General features: G+C 47.8%; 1 protein-coding gene and 1 long non-coding RNA gene across 2 annotated transcripts in view; one reads left to right on the top strand and one right to left on the bottom strand.

The window, feature by feature from the left end:
* Window positions 1-11,189, top strand: part of LOC135816244 (disintegrin and metalloproteinase domain-containing protein 10-like) — a 25,830-nt gene extending 14,641 nt beyond the window's left edge. Inside the window, exons 7-12 of the mRNA XM_065329651.1 lie at window positions 4,695-4,878; window positions 5,257-5,413; window positions 5,965-6,367; window positions 7,527-7,694; window positions 8,564-8,792; window positions 10,036-11,189. Coding sequence (XP_065185723.1) covers window positions 4,695-4,878; window positions 5,257-5,413; window positions 5,965-6,367; window positions 7,527-7,694; window positions 8,564-8,792; window positions 10,036-10,175 — 1,281 coding nt within the window. The 3' untranslated portion in view covers window positions 10,176-11,189. The remainder of the gene's footprint in view (window positions 1-4,694; window positions 4,879-5,256; window positions 5,414-5,964; window positions 6,368-7,526; window positions 7,695-8,563; window positions 8,793-10,035) is intronic.
* LOC135816260 (uncharacterized) lies at window positions 657-15,154 on the bottom strand. Its single transcript, XR_010553382.1, has 3 exons — window positions 14,986-15,154; window positions 1,351-1,384; window positions 657-1,131 (listed from the first exon to the last, which is right to left on the bottom strand). It is a non-coding gene; the product is annotated as an uncharacterized LOC135816260 (long non-coding RNA).

The raw sequence follows: 15,154 nt of genomic DNA, 5'->3' as shown, positions 1-15,154 counted from the left end.
AATGATCATTCTCCAAAAAGAATCATTCTCAGCGATTCCCATTCTGGAATCATGTGGAATGTGACCAACCTAACGCACTTTTTTGACCAACCAAACGGGCGAGAATGATTCCGAGTGATTCCCATTTGGGAATGTGATCAACCAAACGTAACCTAATTCTTCCAAGTTGTTTCACATTGTGATCTTGCATTTGAAAGCCCTATTTGAATATGCATTGTGGCCAGCCGTCTTTGATGGCACGGTACGGCAGGGGATAGGTACGGGACAGGTACGATCGAGGGTAATACGACACCGTGTACCGTACCATCAAACACAGCTGGCCACATACAGCTGCCCGCAATATTCAAATAGGGCTTTCAAACGCAAGATAATAACGTGAAGCAACTTGGAAGAATGGGTATGAATGCGAAGTGTATGGGGGAATGCATGTAGGGCGAAAGTGCGGGTTCGAATCCCAGGATATGCCTGAAAAAAAAATAGGAGAATTGAAAAATTTATAACATCCTATGCTTTTTTGCCCTCAGATACGGATAGCGCCAGGCGTGACACAAACAAACAAACAAACACACAAACACACAAATACCAAATTAAAGCTGTGTGGACCCTGGCTAGCGCCAGCCGTTACTGAAGTAACGTCTTCTGCATAGCTACGGGAATAAAAGGGGGTTTGTCAACTGACAACCGCTCTATTCAGTTGCTATTCACTCTTTAGATGAACATTCTTTTATTCATGATGTCGAAAAATTATTGACGTTTCGGACCAGTCACCCATCGTCAGAACAATGTACAAGGAGCGAACCTGGCCTTTTATAACGAAAGCAAGCGAGAGCGTAGTGCGCTGAAAGAGTGGGTATGCAACAGCTCAGCAGATAAAGCGCAGGAAATGTGTATACGAAGGTGTATACCACGATCATTGACCCGCATCTTCAAATAGTAGGGGAGCTCAGGAAGACAACCAGGATACCTGCAGCCTGTGCAATTTCTTCGTCGTACCGAGACTCTCACAGGCTTGTTTCTGCATTGTTATGTACTTCAAACGTAGCAAAGGGGTGTGCACAGTAGACAGGAGATGTATGACCCGCATCTTCAAATAGTTGGGGAGCTCAGGAAGACAACCGGGATACCTGCAGCCTGTAAAGTGGATATTTAGAAAGCACAAACACAAGGCTCACAGCGGAACAGAACAGGTAATGAGAACGTAATACGTTTGTATCGTGGATCACCATTTCAATAGTGCCAATCTGCCCAACATCATCCTTATCAATCTAACCAGGCAGTCAACTGTATACTGATTTATTATTATTATTTATTTATTCATATTTTACTGATTTACGCACCGAGTACTCCTACCTTGTATGGAGTATGCTTCACATCACGAATAATCCTAACAGCACATAACATACAATGAAGCAAAGAAGGGAAATGATGCCTTAGATCATGAATCACCTACATCCTGCACACATTTCATCCGTCTCTTTTCTGTATGGGTAAGACGGAAAAAATGGGTCTCCGCGAAATGCTCTTATGGATCGCGTAAATCTTGATACCTCCCTTGGCCTCACTGGATGCCAGTTCAACCCATTACAGAGTGAACAGTGCCTTGCTTAAGTCTGTTTCTGCAGTGCGACGCCTGTCGAGGCTGTCAAAGACAGCAACTTTATCAAAAGGACCATCATGGCCACCCTGGAAGGTGCAGACCCAGTGGTCACCCTCCACATGCACAACCTGTATTGTGTAACCAAACATGGCCTGTACAGCCCCCTTGGGTACCTTAAGGAGTGCGGGAGGTTAAAGCCCACCTATGTCTGGGTATTCTGCTTTGAGCAGAGTGCAAGAAGAGTTGATTACACCATGGCTAAGCATACTACTGCCACACAAATCTGACCGATCTTCAATGGAAAGGCCATCCATGGGAGATTTGTGTGCATCTGCCTCTTCTTCGTGAGAAAGATCTGCTTCATCTCCCGTGAAAGCTTGTGTCTCTCCGCCTTGTGTCTCTGGTCCCTCTTCAATCAAACCACCATCCATGGAGGCTTCATGTGGCTCATGGTTCTCCTGGTTGCCACAAGTGGTGCCTTTGTGACACGCAGATACACAATATTCACTGGCATTTCTTGCTTGTGCACCTACCCTTCGACTTGCACTGGCATGATATTGCTGGTCGTGATGTGGACGACGTTCTGCGATTAAAATGCCTGCAGCCCTCTCTCAGGGAAACCTTAGGACATGCAGACCAACCTAGGGTGGTGACGCCTACCTGTCCCTGGAAAAGCTCAAGGTCATCCGCCCGGTAACAAGTGTGCAGTGCGGCTGCAGAAGTTCTGAGTCTGTACAGGCTATTGGAGACCTCCACCACTGCGCCAGGAACCCTTAAAGCATCCACACCCATCTGAGGGCCGCAGGAACCGCGTGAACCTTGGTGCTGCTGTTGGCTCGTGGGTCGGATTTCCTTGGCCACGGCACCGTATGTCATATCCAGGGGTGTCTTGCACTGAAGTTTCACTGCACAGGGTACTGTAATGTAAACACAGCGAATTGTGACGAAGAGGCGTAGGGATTTAATTCTGGTGGTATTTTTTTAGCGGCATTAGAACGGTAAGCAACAGCTTCCGGCCTGTTTTTGTTTGTTTTGCCTAATTCCACGTCCACCTCGATGAGGTCAGGTAGAGAGCACATGTGGTGGTGGACGTGGAATTACCGTATTTTCCGGAGTATAAGCCGCATTTTGAACACTCAAAACTCAACGAAAGGGAGGGGTGCGACTTACACTCCGATGATCAAATTAACGTTGCCAAATAGGATAGACTGTGTGTGGCAAGAAAGGGGGGGGGGGGGCAAGTGATTGAAATTTTTTATCTGATTACTGGTACAGTCAACTTCGCTTATAACGACACTCGGCGGGGCATCAGAAAAGTGTCGTTATTCACAAAGTGTCGTTATAACCAAAGTCTCATATAATTATGTATTACAATTGGATGGGACTTTGCTCTGGGCATGGAAATTCTGGCGTTATTCGCGAATTGTCGTTAGGCCAAAACAAAAAATTATTCTTGTTTCCGGTCGGCAACCCCTCAAAAAGGAGACTCGGTCGGCCGGAATGAAACTTTTTTTGGATACTTTTTTTGGTTCCTCAATCGTTGTGGTATTGATGGACAAGAGCACCTACACATGTACATTGTACATATATCATGGCAAGGATCAATGTCAAAGTTGACTGACTCACTGTTCTTGTACAGCATGTGGTGTATTCCTGTTTTCGTACATCCTGAGAAATCAAGCAAACAGTTCGAGTCCTTCCAGCTCCTAGCTCGTATCGACCCCGGAGGTTTTCGAGCCGACAGCTGAGAATCTCTGCTACCTTGTAGGTGTTTCGATTGTGGAATTCGGTTGAGATTTGACTGAGTTATGGCTCGTTGAGTGCACTTGCACACATGGCATTGCCACCGTTTGTATACATTTGGGACCAAAAAAATTTCAGAATTTGGGAAAAAGTGGCCCGGTCGGGCGACCGGAAACAAGGTCATTATTTGTTTTGGCCTTATATCCGCAGTCGTTATTAGCGAAGTTGACTGTATATGACACAGAGGGAGAACACTGGGAGCTAGCGATATCAAATCTTCGCAAAATTGGTGACCAGGTCCATTTGCTGAAATCGCTAAGGTTCCCCTGTCACGAGAAAATCCAGGCTAATGGTTGTTGTTATCACGGCACAGTTTTCCTTGTATTCATTGCCATTTTTACTGTTGTCTCCACAACAGTTGTTGACTTGTAGAGTGGTTTCACCGCTATCCCATGACCATCCCATCTTTGGTTCTAGTTCCAGTCAACCGTTGCATCTATGGATCACATGGTGGCGGCCATGTTTGTGCCACTGTCCACGCGCCATGCAGACATAGCCCGATGTTGCTAGCAATTCGACTTTTTACTAGCAATTCTGCTAGCAAAATATCGAAGAATTTTGACGACAGAATTTGCTGGCAAAACGGAGCAAAATATCGGTATGTTCGCCGGAAATTGGGATATTTTACACGTATACAGTTCCAGTGATTCATTTTCGCACATTTATTCTGGCCAACACATGACTCACTTTTTTCTCATTTTTGCCAACATGTGACCCACTTTCGGTCAGTTTTCCCACACGTGACACAAATTTGGCCTCGCATTGGAGCAAAATACCGAGCGCCCTGGCAATAAAAATCACGGTTCGCATCAAGATCCGTAGGAAAATGGCAAAATGAAAGCAAAAATATCGACGATGAGCCAGCAAAATCTAGCGGCGAAATATCGAAGCTTCACTGGCAAAACCGTGCTTCCGAATGTATCAAGATCGGGCTTTGCCTAGCGCCATGATCACTTTCTATACAAATTCAGTCACATGACCAATGTGTGAACACAGTGAAACCTGTCCAAGACGACCACTCAAGGGACCTTCAAAACGTGGTCTCTGTCACCAGGTGGTCTTCTTATCCAGGGTCATTTGACTGGAAATAGCATCCCCTGATCCTGGTTTCAGTGGTCTTCTGGGACAGGTGGTCGCTTTATCCGAGTGGTCGCCTTGACAGGTTTTTTTAAAACTGTATGCTTGTTTTTCTCCTGTTGGCGGCAGCATGACGATACGTACACTCCGCCGTGTACTGGTCGCCTTGACAGGTTTTTTTTTTACTGTATGCTTGTTTTTCTCCTGTTGTCGGCAGCATGACGATACGTACACACCGCCGTGTACTCCCGGTGCAACCGGCGCCGCTGGTAACTACATCATGTACAGCCGGGCCAGCGACGGCACCAAGAGCAACAACGCGCGCTTCTCGTCGTGCAGCCGCCGCAGCATCAACCAGATCATCCTACGCCTGCAGAAGATCAAGCCGGACTGCTTCTCAGGTAAACGAGACGCTGCAATGAACCTCCCGACACTGGAACCGGGGGGGGGGGGGGGTAGATACTCCGGGAAAGGCCGTAGCACCCGGGCAGGGCCGGACCTTATTCTCCCCAAACAATATGCTAGAACATAACGATGATATCACGAATTTGCCCGTGTAGAGTCGATAAGTCAGCTGCGGTGGTGCTGGACCACCAAATTATGCTGACGCAGGATTCGAAGGATTGCATGACCTCGCGGGTCTGCCACTGCATATAACCCACCCTGTTGAGTTTACAGCCGTTCTGTACATCATCTGTTCTTTGCACCGTCTGTTCCGCGCGCCGTCTGTTCTGTTCGTCATCTGTTCTGCGCATCGTGCGTTGCTCTGTGCATCACAGATGATCCTACGGCGTTCTGCGGCAACAGGGTGGTGGAGGACGGAGAGGAGTGTGACTGTGGCTCAGCGGCGTGCGACGACCCGTGCTGCAACCCCTACAACACCACGGACAGGTCGGGCAACTGCAAGATCAACCGCGCCGCTGGCAGCGAGTGCAGGTAGGCTGGAGTGTGATCAGCATACTGCGGATATGCTCTCAATATAATCATACTGGTCCGGTGTATCTCTGGAACTGCATGACCGACGGTGGTGAAACATCTTACCCCCCCCCCCCCCCCCGGCTCAGCTGTCACAGTATTGCGTAGCTAAGCTCGTACGTACAGTACAATGGGAATGTGTGGGCTTGATGCCATGTGTGTACGATGCAATGCATGATGTTGCAACGGAAGCTCAGAAAGCTTCCTCTGATGTGCAGACACTGCTAGCCAATGCCGTGACTCGGTTATGCCATCTCAACCTCTCCTTTTGTGTGTGTGTGTGCGTGTGTGTGTGTGTGTGCGTGTGTGTGTGTGTGTGTGTGTGTGTGTGTGTGTGTGTGTGTGTGTGTCTCTCTCTTTCTCTCTTCCTTTTTCTCTCTTCCTTTTTCTCTCTCTTTCTCTCTCTCTCTCTCACTCTCACACACTCTCTCTCTCTCTCTCTCTCTCTCTCTCTCTCTCTCTCTCTCTCTCTCTGCTGCTAATGCTTTGCCACGGCGTACTGTCCACTGCAGTCCGAACAAGGGCGAGTGCTGCACGGCGCAGTGCAAACTTATTGGCACTCAGCAACCGACGCAGGCCAGCGAACCTGCTGCTGAAGAGATGCAGGACACAAGCAACACCAGCAATTCGTTGGCGGTCAAGTGCGGCTCGCCGGACAGCTGTCAGGTGCAGCCAGTATGCACTGGCAAGAGTGCGCAGTGTCCCATGCCGCAGAACAAACCGGATAACTCGCTGTGCACGCCGCTCGGCGTGTTGTCCACCGGCACGCGTCGCTTCCGCCAGGCCTGCCTGAACGGCTTCTGCAGCGAGTCGGCGTGCGCCGCGGCGGGCCTCAGCAGCTGCTCGTGCGGCACCACCTCCTGCGAGCTGTGCTGCAGGGTGGGCGAGCGCTGCGTCAACACAAACCTAGAAATGGTAGGCTGAGTGACCCCAGGGGCGTAGCTCTCACATCCATCGTGTGGTGACTATGTACTCATGCTGTACTGCGGCATATCCGTGTTGTGATGACCATGTGCCACTGGCAATCTCATATTATTTTACCTATTTTCACTGTGTAGTACCTGAAGTACCTGTGACACAGTGACAGCCATTTGCAAGTGTGGTGAGCGGACTACGCTGACTATACACGAGCTACTCGCCGGGATATTCATCCCTTCTTTCAAAACCTGGAGGCAACATTGCAGCGACTTGCACAAGTACTACTTTGCTGCTGTTCGATGCTGATAGGGAGATGCTACTGTAGCGAAAGATTTAATGAGCCTTTCAAGTCTATCACAGACAAGGCACTGTTCAAGAGATGGCACCATTTTTCAATGCTAGTGCACTTACGCCACCCAGTATAAAAGAAGAGGGTAGAAACGAACAGAGTCTAAAGTTTACTCTGAACTATCACGACTTAACAGATACTGCAATAAGAGCTGCGTCTTGATCCTGAAACCACCACTGCAATGACATTATTATTATTCACACTTATCCGCCGGATGAGTTTGCGTGGCCCATGCACCATGGGTACCCACGAATACAAACCAGCATATGTTCCCTCAGCAATACAAGCAAAGATAAATGAGAGCCCAGGCAGCGAAAACAAAACGAAGAGAGATGAGGACATAGGCAACGAAAACAGTTCCAAAGCGTAGCCAGGGATTGAATGTGTGCATATGGGTACGACAGTTAATACGGCTAGTGCAGCCGTACAGAGCGCAGCAGTACGAAGATACAAAAATGCCACAGCAGCAGCCAAGAGTGTGCAAACACTAAAAAAGAAGATCAGTCCATGAAAAAAATTATTGTCGCCACAGGTACATTTCCAATGACATGGACGAGAATATTAGCAAAACACCGCCTAACTTGCACATGCACGTGATCACAAGCGGGGCCGGGGTGTGTGTGGGGGGGGGGGGGGTCTATTCAAGAGACGGATTGACTCTCAGAGACAGGAGCACTATGCAAGACAGGGCTCTAATCGAGCAAGTACGGTGTATGATCTCTTGCAGTGATGCATGTTGTTTCAAGATGGCAATGAGGTCATCTGCTGTGTTGTCCGACCTGCTTGCTCTGCACTCATACCATACAGGTGGTGGGGGCCAACGGAGTGGAGCTTGACAAGGTACACCTCGCACCTGGTTATGCCTGCAACAACTTCAACGGACAGTGCGACAGCAAGGGCGTCTGCCGCGACATTGATCTCAACACGGCCCTGAACGGCGTCAACAACCTTTTCACCAAGCAAGCACTGAATGTGGTGGGTGTTTTCGGCACTAAGCACAGCTCAAGCTTGAACGCACACATTCGATTTTTTCTCGTGGATGTATCTGAATAGGTCTGGAAATCCTATAGCCATGACACTTTCACAGTACATTGCACCCCATGTGTTTGCTGTAGGAGATTAAAATCTTCTCCAACTATACATGTTCAATTGGTGAGCACGGGAATGGGATAGAAATGAACTGGATAAGCGAGGCTTGACTGTGCGTGTACTGCAGTGGGTAGAAACAACGCTTTGCTTTAGATTTCACCCAGTACACTGTACACTGTACAGTGTACACTGTACACTATACACTGTACATGTAGCTTGTAGTTTATGTACTGTCTAGCTATTACTCAATCTGCGGACAGGTAGCTGTTTCGACCTTGTTAGGTCTCCTCAACGGAGATCAACGGAGTTACTGGTCAAACCAATCGCAATGAAGTCTAACAACAAAGCATTTTTAAACAGGCTCAACGCATCAAAGTCAGAGTGCTCTAACCGCGATAAACACAGTGAGTGAGCTTTGCACGAGGGTAGATAACGTTGACGCAAACCAGAAAGAATGCTCCACCAGTAGTTTAGCTGTTATTTAGTGCTGCACAATTTTTACTTGTGTTGTGAATTTTGTTATACGTTAGTGGCCTGGAAGCAGTGCTTTCTCGCTCTCACGCTCACTTTTTTCCTTTCCATTTCTCTCTCTGTTTCTCTGTCTGTCTGTGTCTCTGTCTGTCTGTTTCTCTCTGTTCTCTCTGTTCTCTCTCTCTCTCTCTCTCTCTCTCTCTCTCTCTCTCTCTTTCTCTCTTCTCTTCCGGTGCGCGTTCCAATCACGCCCCACGGTACACCGCACTACTATGAGTACACAGATTGCTGCTTGGTTGAAGGACAACTGGTTCTGGGTGATCATCATCATCGTCGTCGTCGCCCTCATCGCCGTCGCCGTGCACTTCACCTACAAATGGAAGAAGAAGCACGACTGGACCGAGGGCAAGCAGTTCGCCAAGACCGCCACCATGCGCCTCGGCAAGTCGCTGCGCGGCCCGGCCGGCAGCAGGAAAAGGCCTGGCACCGAGAGCAACGAGCTGTATGATAGCCGTAAGTCCTTTCAGCCTGTCTCTCCGTTGTAGCTTGGAGGTGCTTCGATGGAATGGGGGGGGGGGGGGGTATTAGTTGAATATTCAGCAGAATGCCTCGGGTGCTGTTTCTATGAGAAGAATAGCTCACATAGTACTCAGAATTGAGCTGTACGCACATGTCAGTGAAAGGTTCCATTCATGTCTGTTTTCGGTTAAGACAAAGGCTTCAGGAACAGTGATCTTGGTTTTCTTCAGGTCTTGCTTTACAATGTCGGTCCATCTATATACTGTATAGCAGGAAATTTTCGGACGGAATTTATTTTCGTACGATTTCGTACACGGCCTCTTTTGTACTAAAATTTGTTCATGTGAAATTATGTACACTATACATGGGTACTGCTTGCGAACACGTGCATTTAGCATGCAGCACTGTACGAAAATAAAACCCGGACGAAAGGTCGAAATTCGGCTTTGTCCGAAAATATTTCCGTCCGAAAATTTCCTGCTATACAGTATAAGGCCTTTTAATTAAGGGTTTAATCTGTGCAAAACTGCAGCTAGTATGAAGGTCAGAGTCACTGCAGTAGAGTGATGTGTAATGCACAACGTGTTGTCCGTCGAAAATTCATAAGTCGAAGGGAGTTGTGCCCCATTTGTTTCCGATTTTCTCCGAATGTGTCTTCGACTCACTGCACCCGGGTTCAAAAAACTGTACGTGTACGGCCCTGCCTTCGTTGTGATCAGAGAGCATGGTCGTGGACCAGGATGTGTCTCTTTATTTTTGCTATCCATTGTCGGCTTGAGATACGGTAATGTTTGGGAGCGAGTTCTACTTGTTGACATCAAGCAAGAGGCCAGTTACAGTAGGGCTCGTACATATTATTGTTAATATGGTTGTATTCTTGACATTCTCAGTATTGTCCTTGGCCTCGGCAAGCATGGCAGTGAGTTCCTGCTGCATACCGTTGGCCTCCAGCCCATGAGATAACAGTGAAACCTGTCTAAGAAGACCGCTCGAGGGACTCTCTCAAGGTGTTACCAAGTTGTATGTCTCCTTATCCAGGGTCATTTTTACTGGAAATAGTGTCCCTTGATCCTGGTGGCAGTGGTCTACTTGGACAGGTGGTCGTCTTGGACAGGTGGTCGTCTTGGACAGGTGGTCGCCTTGGACAGGTGGTCGCCTTGACAGGTTCTACTGTAAACTATGGACTGCATCATCGGATGCGATGTGCTGATGGTCAACCTGCTTGTGTTTGCTACAGGGAACTGTGCGCGCCGAATGCGTAGAATGTTTCCCACCGCCGGCTACGACATTCTGATAAGCAACGCCAAGGACGTGGAGAGCGAGGAGGCGGCCGTCACGAAAATGCTGGACCAGGGCTTCAAGATGGTGAGGTGGTAGGCAAGCCATGGCAGTCGGTCCTGTGCGTGTGCAGATAAACAAGCCGGCTCGCACCCGTTAGCCAGCCGATTCTTCTGCTCCGACTAACACCGGCCAGCGGCTGTCTCAAGCATGCAGACGGGCCTTGGCCCGCTGCTTGCGACATCGCCGAGTCTAACCCCGCTAACATCTAACCCTGCCGCAAGCGTGTGCCATCATGGAGTGAGACGTTAAAGAGAAAAAAAGAGAATCAACCAATGACATGTACACACACACTCACACAGCCGAGTAGGGTGGTGCAGTGCAGTCGCGGATGCATGCCCTCGACGTAGCTCTGGCCTTGAGCGGCGGCTCTTCGCACCCGCAATGTATGCGACAGGCGCATGCCTGTGCGCATCGCTTTAATCTTTGTTCAATTTGTCATAAAGGACGGATGTCACGTCTTCACGGAATACCCTTCTTTGTCTTTCTAAAGTTGTACATCAAAATTATGGTTTGACGTCCCTGCGTGGGTCTGCCAGCAGTTTCTATGTTTGTATCATTTTGAGTATAAAATTTGCCATTTTTATTATTTCTTTGGAAAAATTTGCCAAGCAATTTGTTTTAACCTACTTCAGGTGGTTCACATCAACGTTGCAAGATGTGCACGGATGAAGTGGTCACTTTTCGCCCTTCTTTAGCAACGTCTATTAAAGGACGCCACGGAATGAAAACTGCACTTGATTTTAGTCATTTTACCCATGGACGTGGGTAGTGCAATTTTATTTATAACTTTTAAAGGAGAGTTTTTCATGTCAGTCGCTACACCCATCTCGTAGAGTTTCTTGGTGGAAATGTGGAATTATACGTGTATTTATTATACTTTGACAATCTTGCTTGATTTTGCCCATGCTTGCCAGCTGTGTTGTATTGCTGGTTGTACCCAGGCTCCAGGCCATTCAGCGCCTGTTTACCTCGAAGCACTGTGTTTCTCAGGTCGTCGATAAAGATCACGAAATATTGTGCATGGATTAGCGTTGCGTGAGAGTCAGTCGGACTGCCTCTTTTTTTATGTCGTGAAATACAATGATTATGTACATAATTGTAGCTCAGCTGATTGCGCTCTGCCTATCACAGGCTTTGCGCATGAGCACCAGGGAGTACTCTAGCAGGTTAAGGTGCACTGCCTCTGTATAATACTATATTAATAGCAACAGTATTGCGGTTTACCAAGAGCACATAACCCTCAAGAGTGCACACTGGATAATTTGCCGTGGTTGGCAGGCCCATACGGGAACTTGACTGGAGTTGCACAGTGTTGGGAGTTATGACGTACTCTTGAGAAGTTGATAGCAAATGCTACAATTCATGTAGCTAATTACAGTAATCAGTAAAAGATCATGACTGGTGATTACTCACAGCGACGGGGGACGGGGGTATTTTACGACTCCCTGATACATGCCTTACATGGGTGCGGCCTCCCCCACTCCTACAGCCAGTACATGGCCTTTGTGTCGTCGTCACCCCTACTTTAAAGGGGAAGTGCATCGATTTTTCGAGTATGGTCCAGAAGAAAGACAATTTGATATCGGTTCGAATGGCATATCTCTCGCTTCCATACGATAAGCCAAACTTGCCAAATCGCCAATTGTATGCTCACGTTGCCATAGCGACCAGCGCAGTGATGACGTACGAAAGGCTTAGCTCCACCACAGAGAAGGTCGATCACTGCAGAATTTGGTCATTTTCAATTGGTTTATTGTATTCACGAAGTGAAAGAAGGGCTGTGTTCAATGCTGTTAGTGCAGTGAACTGTTTGTTAGTAGTCCTCTCGATTGTGTACTGGGACGTGACACCGATAGGAGAAAGCTGGAGTGCGGAGACACCAGCAGACAAGCGAAAATAGTGACGAACAAAATGCTGAAATCTTGGTTGGGACAAATCAGACGTTCAGCATTTCCCCCAACCAAGGACCATGCCGTTTGCTCTTTCCACTTCCTGAAGATGAATGTGATGCTTCCTGGCGACTCTCCTATCTCTCGTAACATCTTCTGAAGCCAGGTGAGACGACGGGTGGTGGAGATTGACGAATGAAATAATGTCGTAGGTTTGAAAGTTTGCTGAAAATGTCTCAGGAGAGATGGCGAATTCCAAGCATCTTGTCCTGGAGGAAACCATTTCCTAGGCACAGTCAGCCTAGGAAAATGCATGAGAAGGGCGATAAACAGTTCACGGCACTAACAGCATTGAACACAGCACTTCTTTCACATCGTGAATACAATAAGACAATTGAAAATGACCAATTTCTGCAGTGATCGACCTTCTCTGTGGAGGAGCTAAGCCTTTCGTACGTCATCACTGCGCTGGTCGCTATGGCAACGTGAGCATACAATTGGCGATTTGGCAAGTTTGGCTTATCGTATGGAAGCGAGAGATATGCCATTCGAACCGATATCAAATTGTCTTTCTTCTGGACCCTACTCGAAAAATCGATGCACTTCCCCTTTAATAAATACTTCATGGCTGAAATTCTCGATTTTCGTGTCTAGCACGCTCCTACTTGTTATGTATTCTGGCTCTCTCTCTCTCCCCCCCCCCCCCCCCCCCCCGGTGGCTGTACCAGTAGGTTTTGAGCCATTTCTGCTACATGTACTGGTAAGTCTATATTCCCTTGACCTCTTTTCATCCCCTCCACCCATCCAGGAACTCCCCTGATAACGGTATCCATTTACTTTGGGGGAATCAACATTTTTAAAAAAAAGAGGACCATAACTTTTAAAAGTTTACAAGTTCAATCCGTTTTCTCCAACACTAACGATTATAAGCAGGATAGTGGTGAGTCGAAATGTGCAACAATTAGCACAAAACTGACTGATGTGTTACTGACATTCAACGATCTGATGCTTTGCTCCATCACGTCTGGAATGGAGAATCCTTCAAATAAAGTACTAGTACTTGTAGGCTGAATGAATGAATGAAACTCCATGTCAAAAGTAAGTTAGTTATGACAGTTATGTACACGTACATGTGTCACGTGGTTACCTGTTTTATCATCTTAGGGAGCTGTGGAGGGCTGCTAGCTGCTGCTATGGAGTATCATATGTATGGTTGCTGACGACCTTGTCATGATCATGGAGTTCAAGTATTAATTTTTTGCTAGTTGCTAGTTTTGGTCCTTGCGCTTGGAGATAGGCACTTGAAAACTCATTATCTCATTGTCTTGCTCACTGTCAATACCCTGGCACAGAATCATCATTGTTGCGGCTATGGCCCTATCAGGCTATGGCCATACTACTAGACTGGGAAGGCATTGGCACATGTGCCTGATGTCAGTGATGTCGCCCAGCAGTTAGTCCCCAGCACAAGCATGTAACAAACTCAAAGCTACTGTAGTCTATCACTGCAACAGACGATGAACAGAGTACAGCTATTCTACATGTACATGTAGATCTACATGCTTCGAAGTGCCCTTATCCTACTGACATCTGTAGATTACCGGTACAGGCACATGTACATGTATATGCCATGCATTGTATTTTCATGAATGTTGTAACCCAAAAAAACTTCAAGTGTGACATCCATCAACTCTCCTCAATACACTTAAAGGGGAAGTTAAGGCAAAAATTAAAATTTCACCAGTTGTAGTGTTCGGGGTGCTGAGTCGAATGGTCTTGGTCCGAGAAAGCTGAGACGCTCCCTTCCTACTTGAATCCCAATCGAACTCGCGCACTTCCACCGAAACTGGGTGACTGCGCCCTACGAGATGGGGATTTGTATGCAAAATGTCACTAAAAGCGCCATTTCGTTCTTATAAAAGCACGGATGACCGCGATTGGCCCATATGTTGTAGTCTTTTGGACACTGAGTCGACTGGTTTTGGTCCGAAAAGGCTGCGATGCAGCGTTCCTCCTTTATTCCCAATCGAACATGGTTGAACAAGGGGTCACGTGCTCCTGGGTGCCAAAATCACCTGGTCACCACGCCAGCAGGTGACAACTTTCACACCAAGGTTCAACTCGAGTGACAGGACTGCACCCAAAAAAGGTCAAAACAGGCTGTAAGTTGTACCCTGCAGGCACGGTGACCAGGTGACTGGTGTACGCAGGAGCACGTGACCGCTTGTTCAACCATGTTCGATTGGGAATTAGGGGCGAACGCTGCATTGCAGCCTTTTCGGACCAAAACCAGTCGACTCAGTGTCCAAAACACTACAACATATGGGCCAATCGCGGTCGTCCGTGCTTTTATAAGAACGAAATGGCGCTTTTAGTGACATTTTGCATACAAATCCCCATCTCGTAGGGCGCAGTCACCCAGTTTCGGTGGAAGTGCGCGAGTTCGATTGGGATTCAAGTAGGAAGGGAGCGTCTCAGCTTTCTCGGACCAAGACCATTCGACTCAGCACCCCGAACACTACAACTGGTGAAATTTTAATTTTTGCCTTAACTTCCCCTTTAACTAGTTATTATGACAATGGGCGGGAGGGTGGGGGTTGAGGTGCTGGATGTCCGGGTGTCACTGTGATCAGGATGATGAGAGTAACACGGTGCTGCTGCACGTGGTCTCGACTTGGCCAGCGAAGGATCCAACTAATACTTCCAAGACAGAACAAGCTAGCAGTGAGCGAGTTCAACCCGAAGACGCCCTCTTTTATTTATGCGGATACAACCCATGCTGTCCGCCTGCACATGGGTGCAGTGACTTTTCGAATACTGGGCCTGCACATCATGAACAGCGTTCTTTCTCCATGGTCCAGTCAGCCTAGCTAACGTCAGGAACCACGAACCTCACTTTAATAGTTCAGTTAGTGTGGCGACCAGTCTGACAAACAGTGTTACATGATTGTACTTGCCTCAACGATGGATGTGGATTCATCACACCTGCCCTTCCACCGAAATAGAAATGGAAGACGATGAATGATAGCGATAGTGCAAGTGGGTGCTTCGCGGAAGCGATCGGTCGCACAATCGTGTCTCCAACACCGTACTTCATCAAGCTCATGGGTTCGTCTGTCCACTCCA

Source organism: Sycon ciliatum, chromosome 1 (genome assembly GCF_964019385.1).
Source record: "Sycon ciliatum chromosome 1, ocSycCili1.1, whole genome shotgun sequence".
In the NCBI taxonomy this organism is placed as follows: Eukaryota; Metazoa; Porifera; class Calcarea; order Leucosolenida; family Sycettidae; genus Sycon; species Sycon ciliatum.
The sequence above is the reverse complement of the archived record's forward strand: the minus strand, read 5'-3'. Positions and strand labels throughout refer to the sequence as shown.